Source organism: Gopherus flavomarginatus, chromosome 10 (assembly GCF_025201925.1).
Source record: "Gopherus flavomarginatus isolate rGopFla2 chromosome 10, rGopFla2.mat.asm, whole genome shotgun sequence".
Lineage (NCBI taxonomy): Eukaryota > Metazoa > Chordata > Testudines > Testudinidae > Gopherus > Gopherus flavomarginatus.
The window spans coordinates 44,471,735-44,483,672 of record NC_066626.1 but is presented as its reverse complement, the minus strand read 5'-3'; the positions used below and the strand labels follow the sequence as shown (position 1 = coordinate 44,483,672).

Below are 11,938 nucleotides of genomic sequence, written 5' to 3'. Positions count from 1 at the left end.
ACCAGGCTAGACTACTTGAACGTTATCAATAGAACAGGAGGCTGCAGACTTTATTTAGCGAAGTTTCTAAGCTCTGCAGAGCGGAAGCTAGGCTCTTGCAGAGATCAGGAGCTTCAGCACCCAAAGGCTCCCAATGGATGAAGACTGTAGATCTCCAGAATTTTCCTATATGCAAACTGAACTGGGGTTTTCCAAGCAATGGGGATAATCAAACTTCAGCTGTGATTTCATAGCATGACCATTTTAAATCAAAGGCCAATACCTCAGTTAGCATAACTAGATGTATCTTCATTTACTTCAGAATATTGCATGCCTAAGCTTTAACTATTGCAGTTTTGGCTGAATAATTTGTGCAACTAGCACATTATGATGGGTGGCCTACTTCAACCCACTTTGGGCCACAGGGAATGAATTTCCTGTTGTGTTTGTATTAGGAATAAAGAGATTAAAGGGCTTGATTAATTCCCTCAGTCTGCTAGTGAAAACTAAACAGGAAGTCTGCCCTCCATGTCTCTGGTGTTGAGAATGGGCCAGTGCAATTCAGAAAGTTGGTTAGCTAGCTAGAGAATGCCTCCCTGCAATGAGATGACGTGTAGCTACAACTGGTAGAGGTATATGGAGCCCTGGCAGTAAATTAATGGGGCCCTTCTTGGCGTAACCCTTGGAGGGGGGGCCGGGGGGCAGTAGTTCCATCACCAAATCAGCCCCAGGAGTGAATGTTCCTGCACATCATTTAATCTGTTCTTAAAATCAGTGGGAACTTATGAATATAGGAATTGTCATACCACTTCGGTCAGTGTTCTGTCATGGACTCCCATTGGATCAGAGGAATAGAAAAACTACCTTATGAGAGGAGGCTCAAGGAGCATAGCCTAACAAAATGAAGACTGAATATAGCTGGGGTTGTCAATTTTCTAATTACACAACACCGAACACCCTTGCCCCAGCTCTGCCCTGCACCTTCTCTGAGGCACTGCTCCCACTCACTCCAGCCCCCCCATCACTAGCTCTCCCCCACCCTCACTGGGCTGGGATAGAGGTGTGGGCTCCAGCTGGAGGGTGTGGGCAGAAGTGAGGGGTTCAGGATGTGGGAGGGGGCTCCAGGCTGGGGTAGGGTGTCAGGTGCAGGAGGGGTTATGGGGTGTGGTCTCTGGGAGGGCGTTAGGGTGTAGGAGGGGGTTCTGACCTGGGGAAGGCAGCTTCTGGTCGGTGGTGTAGTGGGGCTAAGGCAGGATCCCTGCCTGCCCTGGCTCTGCTCTGCTCTTGGAAGTGGCTGGCATATCCAGCCCTTAGGCAGAGGCATGGCCAGGCAGCTGTGTGCGCTCCCTGCGTTCGCAGGCACTGCCCCCGTAGCTCCGATTGGCCACAGTTCCTGGCCAATGGGAGCTGCGGAGTCAGCGCAGCAAGCACAGCTTCCCTGATCACTCCTGCACCTAGAGGCAGTGGTGAGCTGGAGCTGGTTCCCACCGGTTCGCAGGAACCGGCTGTTAAATTTAGAAGCCCTTATAGAATTGGTTGTTCCAGGACATCCGGTTCTAAAAGAGCTTTTAAATTTAACAAAACTTGGGCAGCTGTCCACCTGGCCCTCAGCTTCAGCTCACATCCCCCTCCTCCCCTGAACGCTCTGCACTCCTTCTCCTGCTTCCCACGAATCAGATGTTTGTGGGAAGCCTGAAACAAGCAGCAGGCAGGTAAGCTGGGGCAGGGGGATGCGAGGAGGGCTCCAGGGAGGCCTGGCATGGCTCAGTCCAGCTTCCGCTGAGCGGCTCCCTCCGGCCTGGCCTCTGGCCTGGCCCTGGATGAGCACCCCAGCTCGGTCCTGGCCAAGCACCCCCGGCTCTGGCTCCAGTGGCTCCGGCCCTGCGACTCCAGCCCTGCTCAGGCCCCGGGGTGCCGGGGCTGGTCTCGGCCGAGTGGTTCCGACCCGGCCCGGCAGCACTGGTCCCAGCCAAGCAGCTCTGGCCCAGCCTGGCCCAGGCCCCACAGCACCGGTCCCGGTCGAGCGGCTCCAGCCCAGCCCTGCTCAGGCCCCGCAACACCGGTCCTGGTCCTGATCCCAGCCGAGTGGCTCCGGCCCGGCCCGGCCCAGCCTGGGGAGTCAGGCCCTGTGGTGCCGGTCCCGGTCCCGGCCGAGCAGACCTGGTCCGGCTCAGCTTGGGCCCCGTGGCACCGGTCCCGGTCCTGGCCGAGCGGACCCAGCCCCTGCCGAGCAGTTCCAGGCAGTGTGGTAAGGGGGCAGGGAGCAGGGAGGGGGTGTTGGAAGAGGGCAGGGGAGTTTGGTGGGTTGTGGGGGGGTGGATAGGGGTTGAGGCAGTCAGAGGGCAGGGAACAGGGGGATTGAATGGGGGCAAGGGTGCTGGGGAGCAGTCAGGAAGGAGCAGGGGTTGGATGGGGCAGTGGGGGGGCAGTCAGGGACAGAGAGAAGGAGTGGTTGGATGGGGCAGGGGTCCCGGGGGGCCATCAGGAATGAGAGGAGGGGTTTGGATGGGGTGGCAGGGGACAGTCAGGGGACAGAGAAGGGGGTGGATAGGTCAGGGGTCCCAGGGGGGTGTCAAGGAACATGGGGGGTTGGATGGGGCATGACCCCCCGGGAGGGGCATGACCCCCTCATGGGGTGAGGAGGAAGGAACTTGTTGTTAATAGTTTGGCAGCTCATCAGCGCCTCGGGGCCTGACATGCCAGCCGCTTCTGGGGATCTCCCCAGAACCAGGGCAGACAGGCAGCCTGCCTTCGCCTTGGTGTGCCACCGAATGGACTTTTAATGGCCCGGTCAGTGGTGCTAACCAGAGCTGCCAGGGTCCCTTTTCGAACAGGTATTTTGGTTAAAAACCAGGTGCCTGGCAATCTAAAATATAGCTGAACTGCTTGGTAACAGCAACCACAATGTAATTATGTAGTGGGAAAGTAACAATGAAACCCACCACAGTAGCAACTTCAGAAAGGGGGACTATACAAAAATGAGACAGGTATTTAAATGGAAGTTAGAAGAGTGAAAGATCTGCAGACTGCATGGAAACTATTTTAAAAAAACATAGTAGAGGCACAAACTAAATGTATACCTCAACTACAAAAGAAAACAGTAAGAGGACCAAAAAAAAAAAAAATGACACCATCTAAGCAGCAGAGTAAATGGGTCAGTTAGAGACAAAAAGGCATCCTTTAAAAATTTAGAAGTCAAAATATGCTGCGGAAAATAGAAAGGAGCATAAACCCTGCAAGTCAAGTATAAAAGTATAATTAAGCAGGCCAAAAAAGACACTTTAGAGAAAGATGCAATAAACCTCATAATGGAAAATTATAGAATAACCTTCCTCCAGAGGAAGGCTGTTCCTAACCTTCACTTAGTATTTGGCTTATGCCTTGAAGCATGATAGTTTATATGTACAGAGGTCAACTCAATCTAATATAACTGGGAACATTCTCCTTGAGCAATAGAAATGGAAAGCTTTTTTATTCTTTAAGCTTTACAGAATTTTTACATTCTCCTTAAAAATAAATGGCATGATATGGTCACCAGTGATGAAAATGTGATATTTCTCTATTTATCTAGCACAGTTTCAAGGTAAGAAAGAAATTAAATAACAGTGAAAAATAATTATTGCGTTATTGATTTAACTGAGTATTTATTCATATTCAAATCAGTTAGCAGAGGCCCTTTAATAAAGTGGCTAACTTAGAAGAATTAATCTTTACCAGCTTTCGTTCCTCGTCTCAATCTCTTTCCTTAGCATAGTGGTGTGAAACTGACTTCATTGTTATTAGTTTTTATTTATGTCCCAAATAGCAGCTAGATCCTCCACTGTAGGTCAGGGATCCCTGGTGCTAGGCACCATACAACACACACAGTAAAAGACAGTCCTTGCCTGGAAGAGCTCACAAGCTGAATAGACAAGAGAGCCAAAGAATGGGGCAAAAAAGTTTTCTATAACCACACTGAGAGTATCGATTTTAATTCTGTCTGTGCCCTCGTCCAGACTAACCCGCGGCATCGACGGGTTAAAATCGATTGCTCGGGGATCGATATATCGCGTCTAGTCTGGACGCGGTGTATCGATCCCCGAGCGCGCTTACATCGATTCCGGAACTCCATCAATCCGAACGGAGTTCCGGAATCGACGCGGAGAGCCGCGGACATCGATGCCGCGCCGTCCAGACTGGTGAGTACCTCGATTTTAGAAATTCGACTTCAGCTACGTTATTCACGTAGCTGAAGTTGCGTATCTAAAATCGATTTTAATTCCTAGTCTGGACGTGGCCTGTAAAACCTTCAGGTTAGGAAATATTTGATCCCACCACTAAAATAGAAGCTAGTATCGTACTTGGTGTTATGTTTTACTTGCCAAAAGAAGCAGTCCCTGCTCTGACATGCTAATATTCAGGGTGGATTCTTCCTTGACTAACATTTAGTCCAGCAAGTAAGGCACTGTGCAGCCGGACTACAAAGGCATTTTACACGAGCTCCCTACCCTCCAATAGCTCCACAACTCCCAGATAAAGAGCTTTCTTACCAGGAAATTCCTTTTCTCCCTTGCACAATGGGCTAGGCTATCTCTTGAACAAATCAGCCTACTCTGTAGTCACCATATATGATCCTACAGGGCTTGCCGACTCCAGAAGGCAAGATACATTTTAGGCTTGATAGTGTCCCATGTAACTGGTCATATGACAGAGTTTTGTACCATGCAACAACTTAAAGGGGTACCAGCATTGCCAAACCAACTGCAGAGTTCTCATTTAGAAAACTCATCCTTCAAGTTTACACAGAGCCTGTGGTAAATCAGCTAATTGGTGCTCCAGTGGTGACAAGTTTGTAATAAGCTCCTTCCCTGGCCATCAGTTCATTATGAGTGCCCTTTTCAACAACAATTCCTTGAGACATGACAGCTATGATATCAGAGTTTTGAATTGTAGACAACCGATGTGCTATGACAATGCTGGTCCGTCCTTCTCTGGCTTTATCCAATGCATCTTGCACGGTCTGCAGACAATAGACAAAGTATCAGAATGAAAACGTGCCAGCTAAAAAGGAGATCAAGATCTGGAAAAATCCCTGATTAGTCTTTACCAATAATCAGATGGCTCAGCATTTCTAAAATTTACTGTTGGACATTTGAACCAAAGCTGAATCAAAGGTGAAGTTATTGATGTGCTTGGCTGACCCTTGAATTAAACCGATGGAATATATAGGGGGTGTTAGCAAATATGCATAACTCTAGAAATTATACAGGAGTCCTTCAGTTACATCCTGAATGTCATTTTAGTGCTGATGTGGTTTAAAACTGCCAGTGTTACTTTCATCTCAAGGTGCAAGAAAGCCATGCAAATCCTTGCCTGAGTTCTTAATCCCAGTGCTGCAGTCTTTAATTGAAGTTAATGAAATTACTGCGTGCTCAAGCCCTTTATGCATACAGTAACTCCTCACTTAAAGTTGTAGTTATGTTCTTGCAAAATGTTACTTTAAGAGAAATGATGTTAAGCAAATCCAATTTCCTCATAAGGATTAATGTAAATAGGGGGAATTAGGTTCCAGAGACATTTTTTCACCAGATCAAAGACATTATATACATATACAATATAAGTTTTAAACAATTTTAAACAAACAATTTAATACTGTACTCAGCAATGAAGATTGAGAAGTTTGGTTGAGGTGGTGGAGTCCAGCTGCTCCTCTTGCTGTTCTTTCCAAAGTGCCTGGGAGTGTTCAACCCCCAGCTCTTCCCTAAGCCTGCCCCCGCTCCACCCCCACCCCACCTTTTCCTGCCCCTGCTCCACTCCCTCCTCCCAAGCGTGCTGCACCTCACACCTCCCTCCCCGCACCTCCAGCTCACAGCAATCAGCTGTTTTGCGGCGTTCAGGAGGCTGGGGGAGAGGGGGAGGATGCAACGCACAGCCTCCTCCTTCCCTCCCTGTACCTTCTGCCCGCAGCAATCAGCTGTTTTGGAGCATTTGGGGGGGAGGCGGCAGGCTGCACGCCTCATCCTCACTCCTCCCCCAATCCCCCCAGCCTCCTGAACGGCGCGAAACAGCTGATTGCTGCAGGAGGGAGGTGCAGGGAAGGAGGGGGGAGTTGCTGATCTGCAGGGCCACAGGTGGATGGGAGGCGCTGGGGGACGTGGAGGGGCACTGATAGGGGGGCTGCCGGCCGAACCTGGTTCCAAGCCCGCACAGCCAAACAACATTATAAGGAACATTGCAGAACTTTAAATGAGTATGTTCTGTAACAGATCAGCAACGTAACAACAAAATAGCATTAACCGAGACAACGTTAAGTGAGGAGTTACTGTACCTTTGTTCTAATATGTAATTTTTGGTGTACAATGGCTGTGCATGTGAAACTTGGTTATTGAATGCTTTGAAAATGGAACTAGTGTGAACTACACTGAGAGAGGTGACCTCTGTAAGGTCTAAGTCTAAGAGCAGCTATTGCTGGTTGGTTTTGTATTTTTACAAAATAGAACGTTAATAGTGTTTTAGGGCTGAATTTACTCAAAGAAAAAATACTGTCTGTGATAAGAGGGTATCTCTTTATCTTGTACTTTTCTAAGGTTTCTGTATCAGACAGAAACAAATTAAAATTAAATTTTATTATTGTGGACATTTCTTTTATGAGAACACAACTAGATAATAATACTGCACATGGCTCATTCTCTTTTATTGCACATTTACCTTTTCACTTTCTGTGTCTAAGGCAGATGTTGCTTCATCCAATAATAAAATTTTAGGATCTCGTATGATAGCCCGAGCTATAGCGATGCGTTGCTTTTGCCCACGAGAAAGCTGGGATCCCTGAGCCCCAACATTAGTTTCATATTTCTGAAAAATATACCACAAGGGAAATTTTATTCCCAAATGAGCATGTCTTCAATTACAACAATAGATAAGCTGGGACAATATTGTGGTGCCTCATGGGGAGTGGGTCATGAGTCTCCTTTCTGTTTGGTAACGCTGTTTGCTTCCTCTCCTTTCTGTTTGGTAACGCTGGAACCTTTCCTTTCTGTCTCCTATCAGATTTTGAAATTTTGAAAATATTGCTTCTTCTTCGAGTGATTGCTCACATCCATTCCAGTTAGGTGTGCGCGCCGCGCGTGCACGTTCGTCGGAAACTTTTTACCCTAGCAACTCCAGTGGGCCGGCAGGTCGCCCCCTGGAGTGGCGCCGCCATGGCGCTCAATATATATCCCTGCCGGCCCACCCGCTCCTCAGTTCCTTCTTACCGCCGTGTCGGTCGTTGGAACTGTGGAGCGCGGCATAGCTGTCCTCCACGTCCCTAGCTCTCCTTGTTATCTCTCGTTATCTCTCGTATTGTTATAGTTGTTAGTTAGATTGTTAAGTATAGATAGTAGTAATTAAGTGTAAATAGTTGTTCGCCGGGGGCTTTAGCCCTTCCCGGCACCCGGCACCGGGCTCATGCCTGGTTTGCCGGGCTTCAAGCAGTGTGCGGCCTGCAAGAAGCCTATGCCTACCAGCGACCCCCATGACGCGTGCCTGAAGTGCCTGGGGGAATCGCACAGATCGGACAAGTGCCGCATCTGCAAGGCTTTTAAGCCAAGGACAAAAAAGGAGAGAGATCAAAGACTCCGGACTCTCCTTATGGAGGCGGCACTTGACCCGGCGGCTTCGCAGGCCGTGATCTCGGCGCCGGCACCGGATCGCACCGGCACCGAAAAGACTCCCCGGCACCGACCTTCTCCGGCACCGGGGGCAGAACCAAGACCGTCGAAGTCTGCTACTCCGGCAAGGCAGACCCGACTGGAGCGCCCGGCCTCAACATCGGCCGCGGCGCCGCCGGCACCGTCGACTCCGGGCCTGGCGGGTCCATCGAGTCCAGTGCCGCCAAGCTCCCCCATGAGATCTGGGGTTGAGATATTGGTCCCATCCACGCCGGAGACCTTCGCCTCGGCACGGGACCTCATTGCCTTGACTGAGCCTACTCAGCTGCCACCCCCGGTACCTCCGGTGCGGGTCGCGTCTAGAGGCAAGCCCATGATGTCGGCACCGTCTCGGGACTCGCGCTCGCGGTCCAGGTCCCGACGTCACGGCAGGTCGAGGTCTCATCGCCGCTCGCAGTCCCGGCACCGCTCTCCTCGGCGGTACCGGTCGCACTCGCGGCACCGGTCGACCTCAAGGCGGTCGCGGTCGGACTCCAGCCGCCGATACCGGCACCGTGACTCGAGGAGCCAGTCTCGCCGTCACTCGCCGCACCGGTCGACCTCCCGGCACCGAGCTGGTGGCAGGTCCCGGTCCCGGTCGACCTCCCGGCACCGAGCTGGTGGCAGGTCCCGGTCCCGATCCCGGCACCGAAGCAGCGGCCGGTACCGGTCCAGATCCCGGCACCGAGACAGAACCCGGTCCCGGTCCCGATCCCGGCACCGTTATGACTCCCGGCACCGATCCCCGGCACCGAGAAGATCTTCGGTGCCAACCCGCGCAGACCCTTACCAGCCAGGGTCGGCCCCGCCGTGGCCTTCTAGACAGCCGTCGGTCTCCTCGCAAACGGACAGTGGGTATGCGCTGGGCACCGACCAGCAGGTGGCGCTCTTTCACGACCCGCCGCAACACGACCAAGGCCCGCAGCAGTGGGGGTTTTGGACACCCTGGGCATACCATCAAGCCCAGGGGCCCCAACAGCTTCCTGCTAGGCCTGCGACGGAGGAGCACAGGGTGCCGGAAGCCTCGTTGTCTCGCCCCCCTCCCTCCCCGGATGGGGAGGAAGGGTCCAAGCAGCAAGACTCCACTCTGGCTCCTGAGACAGAGGCGAGGGCCGAGAGAGACCCCCCATTAGACACTCTCTTGCCGGGGGTCTCCTCATCCTCCTCCCCTGATGAAGCGGTGGCTGGTACCTCCTCCAGTTGCCCCCCCCCCCCGCTGGATCTCAGGGCGCACCAAGACCTCCTCAGGCGAGTAGCTCAGAATCTGAGCCTACAAGCCGAGGAGGTCTCGGAAATAGAGGATCCGATTGTTACCATCCTCTCATCGGATGCTCCCACCAGGGTCGCCCTACCCTTCATAAGGACCATCCAGACCAACGCCAATACCATCTGGCAGTCACCGGCCTCCATCCCCCCTACAGCGAGGGGCGTCGAGAGGAAGTACATGGCCCCCTCTAAAGGCTATGAGTACCTCCATATACACCCGACACCGTGTTCCCTGGTGGTACAATCGGTGAATGACAGAGAGCGTCATGGGCAGGAAGCTCCAGCCCCCAAATCCAGGGAGGCCAGGCGAATGGACCTCCTCGGACGTAAAGTATACTCGGCTGGGGCGCTGCAGCTCAGGGTTTCGAACCAGCAAGCCCTGCTCAGCAGGTACGCTTTCAACTCCTGGGTGGCAGCAGACAAATTTAAAGAGCTGCTGCCGCAAGACGCCCGCCAGGAATTTGCAGCCATCTTAGATGAGGGCAAGAAGGTTGCACGCACATCCTTGCAAGCTTCTTTGGACGCCGCAGACTCGGCTGCCCGCACCCTCGCGTCGGGGGTAACGATGCGCCGCATCTCCTGGCTGCAGGTCTCTGGCCTTCCTCCGGAGCTCCAACATACCATCCAGGACCTCCCATTCGAAGGCCAGGGCCTGTTTTCCGAAAAGACAGACCCCAGACTTAAGAGTCTGAAGGACAATCGGGTCATTATGCGCTCCCTCGGGATGCACACACCGGGAACGCAACGCAGACCCTTCCGGCCACAGCAACAACAGCAGCGCAGGCCATATTCCCAGTTCCGCCAACGGCAGGACCTTAATAGGCGCCGTGGCAGGAATGGAAGGCGCAGGCATTCGGGGAACCAAGGGGGGCAGAACCAAGGCTCCTCTAAGCCCCCGCCTGGACCCAAGCCTTCATTTTGAAGGTGCGCCCGAGGGCGCAGTAACAGTTTCCCCCACGGATCCTTCCCCCCCGTTTTCCAACCGCCTTTCGTTTTTCCTCCCGGCGTGGACCCAAATAACATCGGACCGCTGGGTCTTACGCACGGTGCAGACGGGATACCGCCTGCAGTTTGTATCATTTCCTCCTTCCCGCCCCCGTTCCTCGTCCCTCTTCAGGGACCCCTCTCACGAGCAATTCCTTCGGCAGGAGGTACAGACGCTCCTCAGCAAAGGAGCTATAGAGGCGGTTCCGGAAAACGAGAAAGGCAAGGGGTTTTATTCCCGTTACTTTCTGATCCCCAAGGCCAAGGGAGGCCTCAGGCCTATCCTCGACTTGCGAGAGCTCAACAAGTACCTGGTGAAGTTGAAGTTCCGCATGGTATCCCTGGGGACCATTATCCCATCCCTGGATCCGGGAGACTGGTACGCCGCCCTCGACATGCAGGACGCGTATTTTCACATTGCCATTTGGCCACACCACAGACATTTCCTTCGTTTCGTGGTGGGCCCCCTTCATTACCAGTTTGCAGCCCTCCCATTTGGCCTTTCTACGGCCCCAAGGGTATTTACGAAATGCATGGCAGTTGTTGTGGCACATCTTCGACGCAGTTGTATCCACGTGTTCCCTTACCTAGACGATTGGTTAATTCGGGGCACGTCGGAACGGCAAGTTTGCAGCCATGTCCGTGTGATCACCGGCCTGTTTGCTACTTTGGGCCTCTTGATAAACATGGACAAGTCCACCCTGATCCCCACGCAGAGGGTGGAGTTCATCGGGGCCGTCCTGGACGCCACTGTGGCCAGGGCTCTGCTGCCGTTGCAGAGGTTCCAGGCATTGTCGGCGATCGTTCAACGACTGCGGGCAGCCCCCTTGACATCAGTGCGGACATGTCTAGCCCTGTTAGGCCACATGGCGGCTTGCACCTTTGTGACCGGTTACGCTCGGCTCTGCATGAGGCCCCTCCAGTTGTGGCTCATCGATCATTACCGGCCGGCAAGACAGCCGCTAGACATGCTGGTCACGATCCCCCAAGGGGTGTTAGATTCCCTCGACTGGTGGCTAGACCAGTCCGTGCTATGTGCGGGGCTCCCTTTCCACCCACCTCAGCCCTCGGTGTCCCTGACAACGGATGCCTCAGATTTAGGCTGGGGGGCCCACCTGGGAACCCTGAGAACGCAGGGCCTGTGGTCCCCGAAGGAGGTGGGGTTGCACATCAACATGCGGGAGTTGAGAGCGGTCCGCCTTGCTTGTCAAACGTTCTGCCATCAGCTTCAAGGTCGTTGTGTCGCGGTGTTTACCGACAACACGACGACCATGTACTATATCAACAAGCAAGGCGGCACCAGATCCTCTCCCCTGTGTCAGGAGGCGATGCGACTCTGGGACTTTTGTGTAGCCCACTCCATTCACCTCATGGCTTCCTTCCTCCCCGGAGTACGGAACACGCTGGCGGATCACTTGAGCAGATCCTTCCTGTCGCACGAGTGGTCCCTTCGCCCGGACGTCACCCTCTCCATCTTCCAGAGGTGGGGTTATCCCCGTGTGGACCTCTTCGCGTCCGGGGGGAACAAGAAGTGCCAGGCGTTCTGCTCCTTTCAGGGCAGGGAGCCCGGGTCGATAGCGGATGCCTTCCTTATTCCGTGGTCGACCCACTTGTACTACGCGTTTCCCCCGTTCCCACTGGTCCACAAGGTCCTTCTGAAGGTGCGCAGGGACAGGGCTCGCGTGATCATGGTAGCCCCGGCATGGCCCAGGCAACATTGGTACCCCATGCTGCTGGACCTGGCCATAGCCGACCCAGTTCCCCTGCCCCTTCACCCGGACCTGATTACCCAGGAGCACGGGACCCTCTGTCACCCGGACCTGCAGTCGCTGCACCTAGCGGCGTGGTTCCTGCGTGGCTGACCGGCTCTGAGCTGCGCTGCGCCACACCAGTGAGGGAGGTACTTTTGGGCAGCAGGAAGCCTTCCACGAGAGCGACATATTCGGCCAAGTGGAAGCGTTTCTCCTGTTGGTGCGTGGAGAGAAATCTCCGCCCTATGGAAGTTTCGGTGGCCAATATCTTAGACTACGTTTGGTCCC

At 53.4% G+C, this 11,938-nt stretch overlaps 1 protein-coding gene across 1 annotated transcript in view; it reads right to left on the bottom strand.

The window, feature by feature from the left end:
• Positions 1 to 4,262: 4,262 nt before the first annotated feature.
• Positions 4,263 to 11,938, bottom strand: part of ABCB11 (ATP binding cassette subfamily B member 11) — a 60,497-nt gene continuing 52,821 nt past the window's right edge. The window contains exons 19-20 of the mRNA XM_050916263.1: positions 6,667 to 6,813; positions 4,263 to 4,978 (exon numbers count right to left, since the gene is read on the bottom strand). Of these exons, the coding sequence (XP_050772220.1) occupies positions 4,778 to 4,978; positions 6,667 to 6,813 (348 nt within the window). The 3' untranslated portion in view covers positions 4,263 to 4,777. The remainder of the gene's footprint in view (positions 4,979 to 6,666; positions 6,814 to 11,938) is intronic.